General features: G+C 45.5%; 1 protein-coding gene across 4 annotated transcripts in view; it reads right to left on the bottom strand.

Annotated features, from left to right (window-relative positions):
* Stox2 (storkhead box 2) overlaps positions 1-22,868 on the bottom strand; it is a 238,805-nt gene that overhangs the window by 111,863 nt on the left and 104,074 nt on the right. The window contains exon 1 of one of the 4 annotated variants that reach the window (XM_085680289.2): positions 129-853. The exons of 2 other annotated variants lie outside the window; for them this stretch is intronic. In XM_085680289.2, coding sequence (XP_085536415.2) covers positions 129-294 — 166 coding nt within the window. In that variant the 5' untranslated portion in view covers positions 295-853. Of the gene's footprint in view, positions 1-128; positions 854-22,868 lie in introns of those variants that run through there. One more of the 4 variants, XM_085680290.2, reaches the window with a different exon arrangement.

Here is a 22,868-nt window from a genome sequence, read left to right as displayed (position 1 = left end):
GGGAGCTAATTTTTCCCTGCTCTCCCCATAACTCGGCACAGCAATCACAGCAGGTCCTCTACCCACCAAACCCCCAAACTAGCCGCGGTGCATCTAACACGGCCAGCGGCTGAACAGTGGTTACCAACCTGATGTCATGTAGCCCCGAGACGCCTGGGGCGCGAAGGCCGCGGGGAAGCGCTTGTGCAGGCGGTAGTCCTTCTCGCTGCGGGACCTCATGCGGTCCGAGGCCCGGTCCGAGAAATCCGAGCTAGGCCAGGCTCGCCGCAAGGTTGTGCTCCGGGTCTTCTTCATGGTGGGCAAGAGCGACCCTGGTGCCCCGATAGTGGGGCCTCAGCGCCGGGGCGCAGCGCGCTGCTTCATCCGTCTACCGCGGCCACGACCCGGGAGGATTCTGCGCGCATTTTTTTTTTCCCCAACCCCTCTTCTCGTCGGTGTCTACACCGCCAGAGGCAGGTCCGGCCCTCCCCACGCCCCCCCACACCCCCACGGCGAAGGCTCCGATTTTACACTCGTCCCACAATGCATTCCACTTCATTTGCAATCCTCCCGGCTTCCAGCTTCCAGATTCCTGGGGGGGAAGGCACGTTGGGAGGCTCGGCTGCCGGGAGGGGGCGGCCGGGGTGGGGGCGCCGAGACTTGCAGCGTGGAAGCAATGGGAGCGCAGACAATGGCCCGATTCAGCGCAGGAGTGCTTAGCCAACTGTGCGCCACAGCACAAAAGACCCAAACAAATGAGGAAGCCGAGGCCTCCGGGGGCCGACCCGGGATCGCTCGCCCGGGAAGCTTGACCGGGCGGCTGTAGCCTCAACCGTACAGGGAGGCTTCAGCGCGAGGCGGCGTGGGGATGACAGCGTCCGAGTCGCGTCCCCCCGGACCTCCCAGCCGCGAGGCCCGCAGTCCCCGGCGCTGCCTGCCTCTGCTTCTCCCGCAGTCCTCGGGAGGCAGTCTTCATTCCAGAGGCTCGAACGGGGGGCGCGCGGGAGCACCGGGACCGCCGCTGCGACAACGCAGAAAGAGCCCAATGGGTGCTGACGACCGCGGCGCCGCGTCAGGCTTCCTCCTTCCAAGGCTGGCGGGGGCGCGGGAGGGTGGGGGCGCGTGCCGACACGCGTGGGTCCCCCGCCGCAGGCATACTCCTACTCACGGGCCGCGGTGGCTGCGGAGCCCGGCGATCGGCCCGCGCGCGGGGCCATCGCCGCTCGGTGACTAGCGCGCTGCGCGTTGGCACGGCAGGAAGCGGGACGGCCACCCAGTGTCATGCTAATCTCGGGGTTGAGCAGAGGCTCAGCGGGGATCCCGGCAGCAAAGCCCCAGCGGCGGCGGCGGCGACGGCGGCGGCGGCGGCGACGACGAAGACGACGACGACGACGACGCGGGGCCTGGGCCCTGCCGATGACACCGCGCGGATCGTTCCACGTCTTTCCGATGGTCCCTCCCCTTCGCTCCGAGGGCTAGCCTTCGTGGGAACGCGCCGATCCGCGGCGCCCGGCCCGGCCCACCTGCGCCCAGCCGGAGCCACGGGGCGCCGCGAACGCGCGGGGACGCCAGGCCCAAGCTGCCTGCCACGCGCCAACGGCCTGTTCCCTCCGCGATCCTGAGTGGAAGTCACTCCCCGGTGGCCTGGCTGCGCTGGCGGACCCGGGGCCTCCGCACCGCCCGGCCCTGCACAGCTGTTTATGGTCCAAGCACCAATCGCTGCAGGACAGCGGTGCGCGCGGAGGAGGGGGCGCGGGCCAGACGCGAGGTCACGCCGAGTTAAAGGCGCCCGGCCTGGCCGCCAGCCCCGCCACGCGCCGCCACTCCCATTCTTATCCGCCACGCTCACCTCCCCACTTGGGTTGCCAAAAATGCGTTTTGAGCTATAAACAACGATAATAAAGCTGATTGCCTCTCGAAGAGATCTGTCATTTCGCGTTTGAGCATTTTTTTTAATGCATCTGTGACAAGGAGACGTTTCCAATCATTTTAAAGGTGGTATTCCACGCTGATGGGTGACAAGATGAGATGCAGAGCCAGCAATAGGAAGCCTTCATGGGAACTCAGCCGTGTTTGGGGGGGGGGGGGCGCTCTAAAGGGTTAAGATTCAGAAAACCCTGGCAAGACTTCCAGGAGGCAGAAGGGCAATGAGATCTAGTCTATCTATTGCCAGTATCTCTTGTCAGAAATATATATATATATATATATATATATATATATATATATATGTATGTATGTATGTATATATGTATATCTGTGGATACTAAGGGGCGGGGATAAAAACCCACAAGTCACATATAAAACTCATAACTACATCAAGCAATATTAATTACTAACTAGAAACCTATTGGCCAATGTTCAGCAGCCTCTTTATAAATGAAGACAATCCCTCAAAAGGTGCCTTTTGCTAAAACGCAAAAATCAGAAAGACTACTGGTTTAGAAGGTCTAAAGGGCCATAGAGGTGGGGTTTTTTAAAATGTTTTCATAAATGCGAGTTATGGCATTTAGATATCTCAAATCAACAATTACTAGTACCTCTCATGAAGCCAAAGTGGTTACACTAATTATTGTAACAATTATGAGTTAAGAGAGTGATGGCAATCCTGTGACAACGGTGAGAGTCACTAACTGAGCCGATCGTGGTGTAAAATACCACATATGGCTCCCTGCAATGAATGGTCTAGTGGAAAAGAAATGCAGAAAGCTCCATTAAAGCCAAAACTCTGGGCCACAATTTGTGAAGATGCAGAACCTCCATGGGACATGGACAGGAACTGAGGTCTATAGCATGAAGAACTCCTCAAGCAGGGAAGAAGATGGTGTTTGGGGCCATGGGAACAGCCGTGCAAAGGCCCTGGGATAGAAAAGAATCTTAGTTTCTCTTGGAAGAAATGCAAGAAGGCCAGAATGGCTGGGATCAGAGCTGAGCAAGAAAGTGTGGGCGATGAGGTCATGGAGGAAGGGAGAACGGCTCATGCAGGGACTTGTCAGTCATGTTTATATTCCAATCCTGGTGGACTGGGAGCCACAGACGGGCTCAAAGCAAAATGCAGTCATAATTTTAGAATTTCTGTGTAGAAGGAGCTAGAGGGTGGAATATGAAGCGGGGGCTGGTTGGGAATTTGTGGGAAGTTAAGTTTGAATTACAGGTCGTTTGTGGGGAAAATGGGGTGTTCATGTTTGCATCCAGAAAGAATGAGTGGCTGGCGCATGTCTGAAGAGGGGAGCCATAACAGGTCTCGGTCACCTGTGACAACAACCCTTGCGGAGAAGTGAGAGCCCCAGTAGCCATGCTTGGCTCCTAAGAACCAGGCAGTCAATACGTCAGGACTCAGTAACTGACTCACCCACATCAGCTAACAATGTGCAATGGTCATCCGAAGAGAAGGGATGGGTACGCCCACTGTGAAAGTCAAGTTCAGCTTGTCCGTCTGTGCTACGGAAAAATCTGCTTTGCTTGTATGTGAGCCCTGGGTCCCTAGCCACAGTTCCTAGTCCCCTAGCTCTCCTGAGACAACAGCATCCACCAAGGCAACCCATCTTTGGGAACCCCCAATATTCAACCTGGGAATTCACAAATATAATTTAATTGCCAGTGAGATCATTGAGCTGCAGACCTGAGGACATCAGTTACACAACCACAACCATGGCAAACACCTGTAAATCCAATACTGGAGGGGTGGCGACAAAAGGATCCCCGTGGCTCACTGGCCAGCCAGTCTATCACAATCAGAAGCGTCCTGGCCAATGACAGACACTGTCTCAAGAAAACACCAGTGGATGGCACCTGAGGAACACCTGAAGTGACCCTCTGGCCTCCACCCACATATGTACACTGTGCATGAACTCCCAACATCACCCAAACACACACACACACACACACACACACACACACACACACACACACGAATCCATATAACAAATGCGCACATAAACAGAAATATGCAAATGTATGTGAATGCATGTACATAAAGACACACACACACACATACACATAAAAATGGCGAAGCAAATCTTTTTTATAATATTAAAGGTCTTAAAGAAGGCTTAAGAATTTGCATATTTAGTTTTCTATATCACATGAGAAATACTGATTAGATAGGTTTTGTGACTTTGATTCACTTGTGTTGCTGGCTTTAGATGTGCTAAGATGGAAAGTTGTAAGGGTTTTGACTGAAATTCTCATCGTTTAGAATTGTTAAATTTGTCACCATTGAGTGAATTTAAGAGGAACAGAAGTGTGAGCCTCTGTATGTAAGACACATCATGTCTAGTCAACAACGTTCACTGCACTCACTGGGTGACCAGAAAAGGCCTGTTAAACATGCAGGAAGGTTTGAGTAGAAGCCTTCCCCTGACAGTTTATCAATTGCTTTTTTAAAAAAAAAAATTAAAAAGTGAATATACCAAGTATATAGTTTCAAAACTAAAAGGAAAAATCAAATAAATTGAGCTTCGTTTAATTTTTTTTTAATTTATAAGCAAAAGATACTACCAACAGAAAAATGCCTTCTACAGAATAGGAGAAAAAATGAAAATCATAAATTTAATAAGGGATTAATATCCCCAATACAGGGAGAATTGTTAAACCTCAAAGCAAAAAGACACACACAAACACACCACATAACCACATACACACATACATATTATATATAAATTTAGGCAAACATCCTTGGTATCAGAAAATTACTAACATGGCCCTAGATATACATAATATAAAATTTCCATCTCAGTCACTGTAAGGTGCTTGGTAAGATAGAATACATCAGAAATACTCCATTGTTACTGTCCATTTCCTTGGCCACCTTCACCTTATGAAGCCGAAGGCCTCTGTCCATTCCCCAGCAGCTCCCTAGCTCTTCCTCCCGCAGGCAGCCACTCTTCTGTTGTCTCTTGTGGTTCTGACTTCTGCTTTACCTAAGTGGGGCACACTGTATTTGTGTCATTGTGACTGTGGTGCCCTCGAGGTTCTTCTGTGGTGTGGCAGATATAAAAAATGCCCTTCCTTTTGAAGGCAGGATAATATTCCACCATGTGGATAAGCTGCATTGTGTTTATGCATTGATGGAAACGGGTTGCTTTCACGTTTTAACTTTGATGACTAAAACTGTTAGGCTCACCAGTCTCTCTCTCTCATACCTCCTATTCTGTTCCTTTAGGAGCATATTCAAAGGTGGATTGCTGGGTTTTTTTATTTTATATTTTAATCTTGGTTTTTAATTTTTTGAGGTTTTGCCATACTATTTTCCACAGTGATTATACAGTTATTCAATTCTGCCAACCATACACAGGGGCTCAAATATCTCTACTCTATTGGAGCACTTCTCTCTCTCCTCTTGCCTACTTCTCTCCTCCCCTCCCTTCCCTTCCTCTTCCTTCCTTAGGCTAATAGCCTACCTAGGAGTTATAAAGGGCACCTTATATTTTGACTTGTTTATCTCTGATGATTAGTGATGCTGAGGATTTTATGTGCTTATTCTTCTATTTTTGTTTGTGAGCCTGGTCTTTAATGGCTGAGTCATCTCTCCAGTACAGACAGCCCTTATGCGCTTATTCTTATTGGCTATCTGGGTATCTTCTTTCAAGCTTTAGGATTAGGTTATTTGGGGTGTGTGTGTGTGTGTGTGTGTGTGTGTGTGTGCGCGCGCGCGCGCGTGTGCGTATGCGTGTGTCTAATAAAATTACCCCACTAGAGGAGATAATGCTCTCTTCAAGGTCCATAGTCTACCAAGTATGAGAAATCTCCCTTTGAGACCTTGGTCAGGGGAATTCAAAGAACTCCCAAAATGATACAGGCTATTGCTATTGCCCTTGGTTCCCTCCCAGAATCTGAAGGTAAGATCCGGTGCTGAAGATACAACGTACTTCAGACATAGGACTTGGAAGAACTGAACTGAATATGACCTAGAAACCTCTTCCCTGAGACTTCCACAGGGGCTGTGCAGGGTGCTAAAGGGGATAAGTAATCAGTTGTCCTGCCCAGCTCGACTCCTGCAAACAACGATACCAGAAGAGCAAGATATGCCCAAAGATGTCAGAACGGCAGTTCTAATTGGGAGGTAACCAACAGCTGTCTAACTGAACTTCAGGCTCACTCAGTGGGATTGAAAACATGCCTCGTACTATAAATCTAGACAACTACCCATGACTTACGGGTGATGCCATAGAACCTAAAGAAAGTATTGTTGCCTCTTCCTTAAGGCAGTATAACCCCTCGCTGCATTCCAGTTATCCTTATGCCCAGAGGAGAATGTAAAATTGCACCCTTTATCAAAGTAGGTGGAGACCATTACAGAAAACCACGACTGATCAAAATGCAGAGGACAAGTGATTATGGGGTGCCCAGCCCCATTGGAGAACATCGCAGAACAGAAGCCGGAAAGACTGTAAGAACGAAGAAATAGGACATTTACTGAGAGACTTACATCTTCTAGGGAATTTATACTCATGAAATCTCAACTATAGCAATGCCTAAACAAGACCTGAATAATCACAGTACCCCTGACATCATCTCAACATGAAAAGGGGTGATCTCATGAAGACCCGCCCCTAAAGAAAGAGCCATAGACAATTAATGTCTGATGAGAGAGGAAGATGATCCTCCCCAAGGAGGAGCTCCCTAATTAGCTATTCAATACCAGGTGGTCAGCCCTAAAAGCATACACCTATAAGCAACACTAAAAAGACTCAGTAGGTTATCTTTATATGTATTGTATTATTTATATTACATGTTTTGTATATTATATACTATACATATATGTATTTTATGATTTATATTAACTGATAAGTACTTATAATGGAAATAATTAACAAAAGAAGCCATAAATTTGAGAGGGGGAAGACACAGAAAGTACTGAAGGGAGGGGAGATTATATGAAATTGAATAAATATAATAATAATAATATATCCTAATTAAATATACCAACTTTATAAGTACAAATCAAGTTAAGAAAGGGTATTTATCTATGTCCCTACATGAGCCTAACTATTCAATAAAGGAAATTTAGACTCTGGTTTAACCTGATTGCTTATATCTATAATATCACTTCCCTTCTAATGTTATTGCCAAAATATTAACTAAATGCTACAATGAAAAACCAAAAAGGAGCCACCATTTTAGGGCCGCAGGCAGTGCATCAGACTCATGAACACCAAAAGCATATTTTATTTTAAATTTTAATACACTGTTACTTAATACACCAATCTTTTTAAAAATTGAATTAAGCCCAAATTTTCATTATTATATTTTTTAAAGACCCAAATCAAACTTTTCTCTACATCCATGATCAAATTCCACCTGCAAATTTGCACTTGGAGCCACATGTGACCTCTGTGAAACCATCCAACCAGGTCCTTACAGACAGAGGGAAGAGTGTGCTGCCCTACGGCGTGTGACCTCTGAGCTGAAGAGGAAGCAGTTCTCTACCTGTGCCCAAAACTTCACTCCTCGTCCAGCTCTTGCCTTCTTTAGGAACTGGAGATGCACAACTATTTGGGGTACAAGATGAAACCTCCACATCACCCCACCACAGCTTCAGAGAAGACGTCAATATTCACATACCAGGAGCCTAGCACGGAAACTAACAAAGCAGAGAGAGAGTGCTGACGAAGGAGGTGGCATCTATGACACCATGTAGCAGCTCCTGGCTGAGCTAGGTAAACCCCGCAAGGTGTGTCTAGCATTTGAACAAATTCACAGCAAGGTGAGACCCAACACTGGGCCAAGGGAGCCTGGCCAGGAGTCAGCCAGCCACTGCATCCTCTCAAAGGAGGCCGTTCAAGCCTTGGAAACACCAGATGGATCCCACATCGTGGGTTCCGAGACAACCTTGCCCCAGATTCCCACTACCAGAACATCTCCAGGACTCCTAAAGTCTATTCTTGAGCACTGGGTTCACTGAGCTGGTCCCCAGTTCCCAAACCTTTGAATCTGCCATCTCCCTCTTCAGAGAGTGGCCTAGTGTTCCAGAGGCTAGAGACTTCAGGAGGAAGCTGACTGTTCTCTCTCTCTCTCTCTCTCTCTCTCTCTCTCTCTCTCTCTCTCTCTCTCTGTGTGTGTGTGTGTGTGTGTGTGTGTGTGTGTGTGTGTGTGTGTGAGAGAGAGAGAGAGAGAGAGAGAGAGAGAGAGAGAGAGAGGTTAACCTCCTAAGTGAGTGTCTTCGAAAACCTCTCTGCCATCCCAGTTCTCTCTCCCGTGTCTGCAAACGTTCATACCCTGCTATCAGTATATCTCCGTGGATAGTTCATAGAAAACCAGCACATACTACTCTCTGGACAAAACCCACCACCACCTCCTTACACACCCCACTTGTGGGTTCATTTTTGTTCCCTTTAAGTGTGTTGTGCTCATCTGTGTGTGGTGCGCTGACACACATGTGTGCTGGGGAGCGCTCAGAGACTAGAGGAGGCGTAGCCTGGTCCCCATCTCTTCACCTTCTGCCCTTGAAACCGAGTCTTTCACTAAGCCCGAAGCTAGTCCTGGCAGCCAGCCCGCCCCGGTAATCCTGTCTCCACTCCCCGTTTTGCTGGAGTAACCATCAGCCCCAGCTTTTCACAAGGGTGGGGCGATTCAAAGGTAGGTATTTACACCTGTGCAGCAAGGGTTCTTCCTCCCTGAGCCCCACCTTAGAGTCTTAGTACACACTTCCAAGGTCTGCTGACCACGTTCTTAACGTCCAGTCGCCCCGGGGCAGGAATCTGGAAGCCGGCTTCATTGCTTCTCTCCCTGGCACTGACTGCTCTTTCTCCCATCTAGACCCTGCCCCTAACTCCATTGGGTCACCATTGTGTTATACCCTGGAGGCCCAAGGCAAGACTCGCTCTAGGTAAGAGAAGGCAGGCTCTAAAATGATGCGCAACTTTACTTGCAAACAATATATGCATTCATTAAAATAAGACTATGTTGCAAAATCTAAAAATTAAAGCAAAATCTATGAGAGTTAGACATGGTAGCAGACACCTATAATCCCAGAACTCAGGAGTCAGAAAGACAAGGATATCACAGCCAGCCTGGGCTATAGAGAGAGAAGGGACAGGGACAGAGACAGGGACAGAGAGAGGCACAGAGAGAAGGAAGGCCCAAAGTACATGTAGTCATCAAAGTTATTTGTTAGAAGATCTTCCAAAATAAGCTTCTTATAATTTGAAAATCAAACTTGAGAATCAGTAATCTGGTTCGATATCAACTATTTTAAAACCAGCATTGTACGGTATACCAAAACAATTCAATATTTCAGTCGGTGTATTAACTAGCACGGAGAAGCCCCAATTCACAAATGAAGGCAGTCTGAGATAATGAAAATACCGAGCCACCTTCTGTGGCAGGGTCGGGAAGCAACAATGCAAGCACTTAGTTTTGTTTCCTGAACTTTGTTAGCAAGAGTTATTCTGCATAGGGTATTATTTAAAAACACATAGCATTCTTCTTTGGGAAAATACCCCCAGGGCTCTTGTATCAAGCTTACAAGATGCTCTTCAATGTCATTATGATAATTTTTACAGTCAGCAAAATGACTCAGCGAATAAAGGAATTCGTCACCAAGCAAGTCTCATGCTGTGAGTTCAATCCCCGGCAAAGCAAGATCTGTGTCCTGAAAGTCGTCTTCTCTATTGCACATGCATGCAGTACAGTGGTATAAGCCCTTTGCGACCTGCCCACATACACAAAATAAATGTTGATTTTCTTTTCCCAATTAAACCTGAAGAGTTCCTAACTCACTTTACCCAAAGACACCAGCTCACCAAAATTTAGTATATGCCCTGTGACCCCAAATATGCTTGATTCACTTTTATTTCTTTTAATGTGTGTGTATGTGCAGACACACATGTATATGTGGGTGGGTGTGCATATGTATGCACATAACTGTGAAAGTCTAGCTCAGTTCAGGCATAATTCCTCAGGAGCAGTTCACCTCATTTTCAATACAGTGTCTCGCTGGGCTCTGAGATGCAACAATCAGGCCATAGAGGCTGTCAGAGAGGACCATGAATCCCTCTCCAGCACCACAATGCCTGGCTTTTTTTTCTCTAAACGAAGAACTGAGGAGCAAACTTGCACAGGAAGCAGACCACCGACTGAGACATCTTCCCTGCCCCATGAATCAGCGTTAAAAATCTGTCTCGTTTTCATACACTTTTTGCACACTAGTTCACAGTGCAGTAACATCTGAGCATTTGAGGAACCGGAGTTGACTCAAGTAGGCAGAAATAGCACCATCACCTAGTCTTTACAAAGCACGGAGAGACTGAGGACAGTCCCACAAAGAACGGGTTTGAGAAGTGATTCTCAACTCGTGGGTCTCTACCCTCTGGGGGTTGAACAACCCTTCCACAGGGGTCACCTAAGACCATCAGAAGACACAGATATTTACATTACTATTCACAACCGTAGGAAAATCATGGTTAGAACGTATCAAAGAAATTAACTTTATCATTGGGGATGCCACCACATGAGCAACTGTATTAAAGGGCCGCAGCATTAGGAAGGTTGAGAATCACCGCTCCAGAGAGATCCTAAGTTTGTCTGAGATCCAAATAGCCAACACCAGGTTCTCCATCATAAAATCCAATCTTGAGAATGAGACAAGTTGAAGTAAAAGTCACAGGTTGCTGGGGGTGGCGGAAGAAGAAATTCAGTTACCTGATTTAGATGGCCGACCATTTTAAGAACACCCCTCCCCCATCTCCCACATAGGTCTCTGGCTTCTGCTGTGGAAATAACAGTGATTAGCATCCACTTCTCCTGCCAAGCTCCAAGAGGCAGAACAAGACTGTCTCCATGGTCTCTATGGGCTTCCCAATGCTGCTCACTCATCGGCCTGTGAGCTGAGATCCCAGGATCCGTGAGTTCCTTGGGTTGTCATAACTAATACTGACCTGGATGTGTTAGAACAATAAAAATGAGCATGTGTGCAACCCTCACTGCTTCATAATGAAAAGAAAATGCATACTTTATATATTTATGCTAAACTAAGCAAAGCAAATTCTTGACATATTTTGCTATAACATAACCAGTGGGGTTTTTTGTGTAGTAGAAAAAATATTCGTGGTTGCTTCTCTCTCTCTCTCATTCAAAAAAATCATGAAGTGGCTGGTGAGAAGGCCCGGCAGGTGAAAACCACTGTCACCCAGCCTGACAACCTGAGTTTGATCTAGGACTTATCTGGTAGAAGGAGAGACTGACTTCTGAGAGCTGTCCTCTGACCCCCACCCTTACCACGGCAACCGGCCCAGTTTCCGTTTCTGAGCCTTGGTGCTTGTTACTTAAAAGATCACATGTTTCCACATGTTTGCTCTCCTGATGCCCCGGGGTAGCATCACCCTGGGCTTCTGTCTCTATGGATACAAAACACAGAATATAGTCAACCTCAACAGCACTTCCTGTCTCCGGTGTTCTTGGAAATCATCCTGTTGGGGGGCACATGCCTCACGCATGGCTGAGAGGCCAGAACAAGACATTGGGCATTCTGTTCTTTGGCCACCTTATTTCCTTGAGACAGGGTCTCTTCACTGAACCTGAAGTTTACATCTTTTGACTAAATTGGACTGTCAGCAAGATCCAGAATTTCTCCTGTACACACACACACACACACACACACACACACACACACACACACACACACATACACGTACACAGACATACACACACAAATAAATAACTGTATTTATCCTGGTCGAGTAATAAGCGATAATATGCCACTGGACAAAACTCCTTCAGACCGTTATTTGGGAGTAATCTGTGTATTAGCAAATAGGACTTGCACCACGCCTTTCTCGTATCATGTGATTCCACAACTTAATTCCTTAAGCCGCTAAATATGGGAGGAAAGTTGAAAACAAGTCATTCAAGTGGACTTGGCAAAGACTGTCAGTGATGGCATGTGTAGAGCTCATTCTGTGTTAGCGCCGGAGATATTAGTCAGCCTTCAAAGTGATCACAAAGACATCTGAATGTCACCGGAATTAATGCTATTTCCCTTTCATTTTGTGTGTGTTACAAGTGTGTATGTATAGGTGTGCTCATGTGGAGGCCCGTGTCCTCCATATTCCCTTGAGTTAGGGCTTGTCACAAAACCTTGGAGCTAGCAGATTTTTTAACTAAGTTGACAGCAAGTCCTAGTGAGTCTCCTGCCTCTGTCCCCCACAGTGCTGAGGTAACAGGCCATGTCAAGCTTTTGCATGGGAGTTTGGGAATCCAAGCTCATGTCTTCACATTTGAGTTTGAAGCCCACCAAGCCCCCAAGAACTCTTAAATAGAGTTTTAAAAACGTAAAAACAAACAAGCAAACAAAACCACAAAAGCCTTGAGTGAAACTAGATATGACAGGAAGCATTTGAGTTTTGCCTCTGTTAACTAGCTCGTGTAGAATGCTTTCTAAACCACCGTGAGCCACATGTTGGAGAGATGACCCATCCTTCAGAATTGAGTTGTGTAGTAGCATGGGCTTCGGTTGGCCAAAGAACTTGTGCTGACCCACAAACAGAATGAGAAAAGAAAACTCTCAAGATTGATTAGTCTGAAGGAAATGTGTGCACTGAGCACCTCCAACCCCATACCTCGTCTGTAGAAAGGAGCGGGGGAGCTGGGGCTTGGGGAAGCGGCAGTTGGGTCATTGGAAACTTCTGTGGAAATCTGGCTCCTGGCATTCCCATGCATGTACCCATAAATACTTATTCATAAGATCACTTAAACACTGGAAGGGTAGTCTAGTGAGACAAATCTGTGTGAGCTTCACTCATGCAACACAAGCGACAGGGAATAAGAAAAACCCTACATTTCGTAACAGCTCATACTGATACTGCATGTGTCACAGCCTGCATGTGGAAGTCACGTGAGGAGTCAGTTCTCTCCTTCCACCATGTGAATCTCTGGGATAAGCTCAGGTTGTCATGCCTGGCAGCAAGCATTTTTACCCACTGAGTCATCTCCTCAAGCATAAATTGTTTTGTAAAATAAAAAGAATGTTATTGGTTGTATTAGAACAGAAGTTGCATTAGAATGTAAGTTACATTAGCAACTTACACCAGGCATAGGAGGACATACGGTCATCTACTACAAGAGGCAAAAAAGCAACCCAGGGGCTAGAGGATTGCCCCAGCAACTGCATGATTGCCACAAACACCATGAATAAGAGTAAGTTTTATCTTCAGTTTCCATATTGAGAATACCAGACATAATGGTGAATACTTGTAATCCTACCAGTAGGAGTGTAGGGGGAGTTAGAGGCAGGCAGGTCTGCGGGCTCCCTGACCAGCTGGCCTGATGGGAGAGTTCCGAGAGATCCTGTATCCACAAAACAAGAAGGTGAGCATTTGAATAACAGCACCCAGGGTTGAGCTCCGAAGCCTACAAGCATGTATATATACACAGAGAAAGAGAGACAAAGACACATGCACACACACAGGAGAGACAGACAGACAGAGACAGAAAGAGAGACAGAGACAGAGAGCATTAAGTTCAAAAATACATCTTCTGTAAGACAGATAAATACATTTACATTGTAGACATAAGAAATTACCAATAAGATCGTATTTTTTGTATGTGTATATAGTATTACTATTTTTATATGTGTAGGATTTGGGGTTAACTCTTTCTTTCACCCCTGAGTAGAAGGGTAAAGGCTACATAAGATGCATACTAATAGGTATCACTACAACTTTAATTCAAATGGAAAGAGAAGATGGGGCAATCACAATGCTGATAGATGCTTCCAGTCCCTCTTGCCTTCCCAGGGCCCCTGGGAAACAAGACAACTCAGATACAAAGAGCCATTGCTTCCTTCCAGTCCTCCAAGCAGGCAGGCTCCCTGGCGGGGCAGAGGGGCAAGTCAGAACACTCCACACGTGAAGTGCCTCAGCACACAAACCTGACTAAACCTACAGGCCATACCCTATCTCAAGCTGCAACTGGGTATTCATATCATCACACCCTGTGCCAGCAAAGAGAATGACACCTACCTGTGTCTGCCTCCCGGGTGGGAAGGCAGAAGGCCATGCAAAAAATGAGATGGGCCAATTACAAATCAGAAGCCACTAGAATGGTTCTCAATCAATGGGTCACAACCCCTTGGGGTCGTTTATCAGATATTTGCATTATGATTCAAAAAAGTAACAAAATTATAGTTAGGAGGTAGCCACAAAATACTTTTATGGTTGGGAGTCACCAGAACAGGAGGGATGGTGTGAAAGGTGTTGTGGGAGTAACTTCCGCTGCCTCAACCAATAGTCGCTGAAGCACGAGCCCACAGTGCAGCGGGGAGCGACTTCCGCTCAGTCAGCCAATAGCTGCTGAAATACCAGCCCACTGGGGCGTGGTATATTTCTCTTTTAAAAAGAGAAGCAGATCCGGATCAGGCCCTCTTGGTTCCTGTGCTTGGTCCTGGCTCCTGCTCCCAGCTCCTGCTCCAGCGACTAGGCTCCCTTCCTGACGGTTTATGGTGTATGTAAGTTTTACCCCCCAAAATAAATAACCCCTTAAAACATAACTGGTGTGGGATTGATTCGCCGATAGAAAGGGTGCAGCATTAGGAAGGTTAGGAACCATTGCACTAGAAAGAGACAAACAGAAATGACGGAAACAGAAAGTTGAAGCCAGACATTTGACAGGGCACGGTTCTGTTCTAAAAGAATCTCAGAGACTAGTTTCCGAAGGATATCTGATCTGGCTTCCTGGCTCTGCAGAGTCTGCTTGCACATCTCTAGCTTTCCAAAGATTTTTTCCAGAGTCGTGATGCACTTTTAAATGTAAATTATTTGAGTTTAGACTCCTAGCAATAGCAGAGAGGGTGCCTGAACTGGCCTTCTCCTGTAATCAGACTGGTGACTACCCTAATTGTCATCATAGAGCCTTCATCTAGTAACCGACAGAAGCAGATGCAGAGACCCACAGCCAAGCACTGGGCTGAGCTCCTGGAGGTCAGTTGAAGAGAGGGAGGAGGAATCATACGAGCAAAGGGGTCAAGATCATGATGGAGAAATCCACAGAGACAGCTAACCTAGCTAGTGGGAGCTCACGGACTCTGGGCTGACAGCTGCAGGAGACCAAACTAGGATCTCTGAATGTGGGTGGCAGTTGTGTGACTTGGTCTTTTTATGGAGCCCCTGGCAGTGGGACCAGGATTTATCCCTGGTGCATGAACTGGCTTTTTGGAGCCCATTCCCTACGGAGAGATGCCTTGCTTAGCCCCCATACAGGGGGGAAGGCGCTTGGTCTTGCCTCAACTTGATATGGCAAGTTTTGTTAACTCCCCATGGGAAGCATTACCCTCTCTGAGGAATGGATGGGAGGTAGGGGAAAGGAAGAGGAGAGGAAACTATGGATGGTATGTAAAATAAATATTTTTTTGAAAAAAAAACTGAATTTACCTTCAGAGAAATAAAACGAACAGAAAAGAGGAAAGTAAAAAAAATTATTTGAATTATAGGGATAAGGGCATCCCTCATGGTGGGTTCTAACAAATCAGTATATTCCTGCCACACTTCAGAGGTAGAGGGAAGAAATCAATGTTCAAGGCCAGCCTTGGACTAGTGAAAGAGTCTGTCTCAAAAGTAAATAAATAAACAAATAAATAACCACTTAGTTCCTGAAACAATCCAAACACAACCGCCTGGTATGAGATGCCAAGCTTGTGTCAGTTCCTTGTGGTATTACTATACCCTATTATCCAACACCAACCTCAGTCACTAGGTGAGAGTTTAACTGAAAGTGATTTGATGTATTTGTCCAATTCCATATGGTCAAGGTTGAAGAAATGCCTGCACAAAGTCAGGACTATGGACTCCGCACTGCTGCAAGCAGTTGCAGGCTTCCTGGAAGTGGCTCAACGGCCTCGGCATTTGAGTCAACAAGGGTTGGTTTCCCTGCAAAAAACTTTGCTAAAGCAGTGTAGCTTAGGAGATACAGAGAATGTTCTAGGATTGGAATATACCTACCAGCATATGACCAATATATGGTCCCTGGGAGCTGTATGACAGACGGTGAGAAACAACATCTACAAGTTGTCCCCTAACCTCAATTCAAGCGCCTTGGCACATATGTACACAGAATAAATAAATAAAATTTAAAAGAAGAACATTAAGGAAATTTAAAATTAATTATTATCTCTACAACTTCTCAAGCAGACCAGAGTACTTCAACACTGGGCATGCACGCACATTGAGTCATAGGTTTCAACTGCTCAGGATTATATTGCTCCTCTCTCTCTCTCTCTCTCTCTCGCTCTCGCTCTCGCTCTCTCTTTCTCTCTCCAGTAGCTGCTTTAAGTAGTCAAACTGTGTGATTTATCCAAGTCCCCCAGTTACCTTGTTCTGCCTAGACAAGCCAGTTCTGGTGTATAATAGTTCACTTGAGAATTCATCTCTTTTTTAAAATCAAGATATATATGATCTGTTATGTTGCTGAATACAGACGCAGACCATGCACAAGAGGAAAAGGCAAGGCTCCATTCACAAAGAGCTCCATTCACAAAGTGTTCCAGTCCAGTGAGCTTGGCTAAGTTCATGGTTTTGTTTTTACTGTTTGGCTTGCTCCAAGTATTTGTACAAGTTTGCTAGGCGTGATGCAGCAAACACCCGCGCGCCGGGATCACTTAATCGACAGAAGTTGTATTCAAGATCAAGGGCTGATTCCTTCTGTAGGCTGTGAGGAAGAATATGCCCATGCCTTGCCACTGACAGTCTCTGAGGTCCACGTGGCTTCTGTTTTATCGTTTTGCCTTCATATGGTGATATATAAATATATATCCGTATCCAACTTTCCCCTATTTATAAAGACGCCATTATAATAGTAGTAGCCATTCTACTCTCCAGTGACCACATTATAGTACTGAAGTGAACACATCAGGCTGTGTCAGATGGGGGAAACATGAATCAAATAATCCCACACTAGCTCCAAATAGGGTATTCTATTAAAAGAGAAAACTCATAGAACAGGAACAGGGGTCCAACACCCAAGTGTAGAGCACAGGAAGAGAGGGGCAAGCAGGCGGGATCATGGTACCCCAAAGCCATGCCTCAACCTGGTTCAGTCCCTCAAAGGCCATTGGCTGGAGGAGGCTCCGCATCACCTCCCCCTTTTGTCTAAATAGGAGAATTCCAAACCCAATACAAAACTATATACAATAAGAACAGATATCAAGTATAAAAATTAGAATTACAACCAGCATAAACATTATTAAGCAGGTAACATATGCTGGATATTTCAATAATCATTCTATCCCAAGGAGTCTAAGTATCTATTGTATTAGAAAAGGCTTGGCTAAATCATAAGAGGACAGTAACTACGACTATCTAGTCTTCAACCCCACCGAAGGTCTGAGAAAGGAGACAATATTACTTGAGTAGGTAGGAAGTACAATCAAGCAGCTTCCAAACTGTGCAGTAGATGACAGAGACAACTGGCTACCTGGACAATCACCCAAAGTCTCATTTGCAATGTTGAAGCAACCAACGTTGGCTAAGGCCTAGAATAACTGACAGACCATTTTCAAGGTAGGAAATTTTTCAAAACTGTCTTACCATGTCTTGGCAAGGTTTGGCAGTCTTTTTTCTTGTATCCTGCTTGTCCATGCATTTTGTCAGTGGTCGAGGTACAGGCAGTTTCTTGCCCAAGGACCAGTTTTGCCAAGAAGAAAACAAGCTCCAAGTGGAGTGTCTTCAGTACTCAACACTTCCTTGGGAATAGATCAGCGCTGCCAGAAGCAATTATGTCTCATGTCAACAGAACCCTAAGCTATTTAAATTCCATGTTCTACAGTCTGAAGTAGTTGAAGATTACCTATCTATGCAGAATACAATCTCTATGTATCTAAAGAACTATAAGTATGACAAACGTGAATGACTATAGACCTATAATACTTAATGCCTATATAACTAAAAAACTAAGACTTCATATTAGAATATTAAACAATCTTTAAACAACTGTGCAGCAAATGAGGACAATGACCTCAAAGTGTAAACAATGTATAAGTATCTTGATCAGAGGTAGAAATATATAATACATATTTATTTGTATTATATTTTTATTTGTAATATATAATACATATTTATTTGTATTACATATTTAGGATGATAAATATATCCTAAAATTGTATCAGTACACAAAATGTCTTAAACAGAGGTAGAAACATGCATGCATATAATCTGACAAATAACTTTGCATAGGTGTACAAATATTGTAAACAGAAATAAGAGCATATTTAATATAACAAATATAATTTGAATTTGTATCAATATACACCAATGTAAATTGTCTATAAATAATAGCTCACAAGTGTTCACTCTATTAATCACTATTATTATTATTATTATTATTATTATTATTGTAAGTAAGCTCACACTAATCTATTGTCCCATTCAATTTTTCTTTTTTTTTTTTCAAAGAGATCTCTGGGCTTACATAATTTCCACCCTCACCCCCAACCAGTAATAATCAACCCCTAAATGATGTTCCTAAACCTAAGGACAGACTTTGTTTGGGAGATGGGACATTGTCTTCTAAAATTACCTTCAGTTGTCATAGGGGTGATGTTCTTTCTATGGGATCCTGTGAAAGTAAAATGATGGTTAAGTTTCAAGATTACTGTCTGGTATAATTGCAAATGGTCCCTGAGTAGCTGATAGGGTTCTTATTTGGAGTTCTGGCAAGAACACTGTAAGAAGGTTCACCATTTCAGCTAACCAAGTTGGAAACACCCTGAGCAGCTGGTACCCAAAACGGGTCTAATAGTAACGCTATCAGCATCATGATGTCAAATCAACCAGGTGAAGTCATTCTTGTGGGGCCCCATCTTCTTCCTGGAAACTTCAAAAATTACTGCAGGAAAATCTACTGTTCATTGTGGAAAACTTAAACAATAGTTATACAGACAAATATTCAACAAAAGATACAATATAAACAAAATAGCTATGAAGAACAGTGAAGTTTTTTCGAAAATCTTTCTTCTTTCTGTCCCATACCAGATAGCTCCTGACATGAGACAGAAACTCTGAATTTTTCTTTTAACAACATTTTGGATTTAGAGAAGGATAGCCATTGTCCAACTCCAAAGCCAGCTTTGATTTTTAAGTGAGTTTATAACAATACTGTAGAGTAGATTCCCCATCATAATGCATTGTATGTGCAGTGACTATCTAAATAGAATCCCACTCAGAAATATTGAGGTCTAAGACAGCCACATACAAATTTGTGGGGGACCCAATTCAAATTGTAACAGTGTTATTGAGGGCCACGCATTCACTCTTCCAGATCCCTAAACTAAGGCTGGATTCATTAGAAAAAAAAGAAAGAAAGAAAATATAAACTAAAGTCAGATATAATGGTATTCATCTGGGGCGGCTGAGGCAGGAGGAGATCCAGGAGTTTGAGTCTAACCTGGGCTATAGTAAGACACTGTCTCAAAACAAAAACAGGAAATGCATGAACTAAATACCTCAATGAAGCAGATGCATACCTATCCATACGTCGAGTACTTCTTAGCAAAATCTTTAAAAGTGAACCATCCCCTTTGGTAAAGCCATGCTTCCTCCATACAGGAAGCAGCCAGCTTGGTGTCTGTGCCCGGAAGAACAGATGTCTCTGCACAAAGTCAAGAAGCAAGTGTCAGAACAACTGTGCCTCATGGCATGGCCGCCATAGTCTGAGTGCTATCCGAAAGGATAGCATGGGGGTAGGGTACACAAGAGTAGCGCTTGAAATGTTTAACTCTCCGCAACGGAAGGAGCGGGAAGGAGCGAGTCTGTCTCTTCTCCGTGCAGCAGTGTGAACTTGGCTTGCTTGCCAAGCCCCGGGGTCCAGAAATCAGCAAGTCAGAATGAAAAGTAACCCCGGAGCTTGGCGGGGAGCAGGCAAGAGGGTGCACTCCCACCCCAATTACATTGTGAAGTCTGAGTGGGGCGGTCAGCCCTCACAACGTCCTGTCCTCCAGGCTGTTTCCAGGCCAGGAAGAAGGAAGGCAAAGGACTCTCTCCGTTAGCCAGCACCTCGGTGGCGAGGCAGAAAGACAATGCGTGGAGAATCTGCTGTCAACCTACCCAAGTGAGAAACTTGCACAAGTACCTGGGAGGTCGGTTTCCTAGGCTGTCAAGTGAGAGGGAGAAGAGGCCTCTGGAGGCATCTACAGGCTCAGCCAGGTTAGGTCTCATGGACTGATGTAAACAAAGCCGGGAAAGAAGCCTTGCCAATGGGAGCTAGTAGAGGTTGAGGGTCCCTAATCCAAAAAGCCTGAAACCCAAGCCGTTACCAATTCCAGACCTTTTTGCCTTCCACCGTTACCTCCAGAGGTGCCGCACATTATGAACATTTAAGGCCCAAAACTATTCAAGATAATGTATCAAGTACCCCAGGCTGTGCATATAGGGCACATGGAATGTGTGCGAACTCTGTGTTACACCTGTGTCCTATCCCCAAGACAGCTCATGGGACACAAGGCACATATTCTAAAAGCTCCCCTACTCTGCCAAAACCTCTCAAACTCAACATCCTTCTGACACCAAGCATTGTAGACAAGGGGTCAGTACTCCAAATTAGTACTCTTTAGGGGTCAAAGGTTAAGGGGTTTAGGGCCTTGAATGTTCATCCTTTGAAACATGAAGTTGTATTCTCTCAGAGAATAAAAGAAAACTCGGGTTTGGGGAGATGACTTTGTCAATGAAGCTGCTGTGTATTCCTGACAGCCTGGGTCCACCCCCCAGAACTCGGGGTGCTAGAGAGAGTGTGCTTGTCACCCCAGCCTAGGAAGGGAGTGTCAGCTGGTTCATCCCAGGCCAGGGAGGCAGCATCAGCTGGTCATGGAGCTTGCTGAACAGCCAACCTGGTGAATCCAGGTCCAGGAAAGAGTCTATCTAAAAGAAGCAAACAAATATGGCTATATAGGTGGCTCAGGGGTCAAGAGCACTGGCTGCTCATCCAGAGGACCAGGGTTTGATTTCATCACCCACTTGGCAGCTCACAACTGTCTAGAACTCCAGTTCCAGGGGATCCAGCACCCTCACACAGGCTTGCAGGCAGGCAAAAACACTAATACACATAAAAAATAAAAATAAATAAATTATATTTAAAAAGAAATGAACAAATAAACAAATGAAACAAGCAAAACACAGAAGACAGTGCTTAAGGAATAACACCTCTGATCTTAAGGAATAACCTCTGATCTTTTCACCCATGGGCACGCGGGCACACACACACACGCACACACATACTCCTTCCAATACATACCAAAAACAATCAAAAGAAGCAAAGAGTAGAAAAGAGAAAGGGGGAGATAAAATGGAGGTCACTAATACCATCTATTCCTCCCGTGGGCAGGAGGATACAGATGGGCCTCAAGTACTTGGCTGCTCATCTAGAGGGCTTGTTTAAAAACGCAGGCTTTGAAGTGTGGGTGTACATCCTGGATAAAGCTCTTATTAGATGCAAAACCTTGAGCAAAGTCCAAAATCTCCATTAAGCCGTCATTCCCTCCAAGGTCAAATGGGGGAAACGGCCATCTTCTAACATAGTGGGAAGAATAAACATGACCATGAATGTCAATTACTCAGTGGAGGTCCTGTGAAGAAAGACTCAGTGTTCATGGGTGAGAACCATCTGTCTAAGTAGGGAAAGGCAGGTAGATGCGGGGTCTCGGGAGCTTTTACAGTACCTTTGTGACAGGGGGAAACATAGTTTCCTTCATAGGGATATATGCACTCCTCTCTGGCAATGGCTGTGACAATCAGTGATACCTCTACTGCGAGTGTCCTCTCAGGACAGTTTCGTGCAGAGCTAACTGCATGCAGTCACCCAGACTTACTCTGTCAACAGAAGGATCTCACGCAAGTAGGAGCATGGCCTTCATGAACCTATCATTACCCTCTATGGGGAAGAAGAAGGAAGAGAGGTCGAGGGCAGGGGTGGGGGAAGGTTTGTCATGAAGGGTGGTTTATTCTAGGTTCAGCTGATAGAATGGGCCCTGCTCGATATGAAGTGTTTCCTGCAGGTTCACATGCTGAATACTCGGTCACCATCTGACAGTGCCATTTGGAACTCTAGTACCATCAGAACCATCTTGGAAGGTTCTGGAAACTTCAGAAGGTAGCACCTAGTTAGAGGAAGGGGTCACTGGGACAGATCTTTCTGAGTATCTTGTGCTTGCTCCTCTTTGCTTCCTGTCCCCAGTGACATGACGAAGGCCATCTTCCACACACTTGCACCACCGTGAGCTCCCATCCACACTCACAAGGACCAAAGGCCAAGGACAGAACAATTCCTCCCTTCAGTTTCAAGCAAGTTTTCCAACACAATAGTTTGAATGAGAAATGTCCAGCAGAGTTTTGGCGTTAGAATGTGTGGTTCTCCGTTGGTGGTGCTGTTTGGGGAGACTTAGGAGGTGTGGTCTTGTTGGAGGAAGTACATCACTGGGAGGTGGGCCTTGAGAGTCAAGAAACTTGCACTATTTCTGGTTCACTTTCTTACTGCTTCATGAGGACGTGAACACTCGGGGGCTGCTCCAGCTCCATGCCTGCTTCCTGCTACCTCCACTCCACCATCATGGACGAACCCTCTGGAATCAGAAGTCCAAATGAACCATTTCTTTTATCATTGTCTTGGTCATGGTGTTTTATCACAGCTGTAGAAAAGAAATTACTGGTACCGGAAGCCAATGCTAAGAGACAGCAATGTTGTTCCAGGGTGGCGGGGGGGGGGGGGGGGTTGTGCAGAGGGATTTGATGGTTAAAAGAAAAGGTGAACTAATGCTTCTCTTTTCCCATGGATCTTGCCTTGCAAACACTTGTTCAACTTCAGTCTGGAATGTTCATATATGCACATGGGAAGAGCTGTGGCCATGCCGAGCACTGCCACACACACCTCTCTCCACCTTCTCTTGATGCCCAAGGGCCCCAGTGAACTCACAG

This window comes from Myodes glareolus, chromosome 23, assembly GCF_982192425.1.
Source record: "Myodes glareolus chromosome 23, mMyoGla1.1, whole genome shotgun sequence".
Lineage (NCBI taxonomy): Eukaryota > Metazoa > Chordata > Mammalia > Rodentia > Cricetidae > Myodes > Myodes glareolus.
Note: the sequence above shows the minus strand (reverse complement) of the source record. Positions and strands in the feature narration are given on the sequence as shown.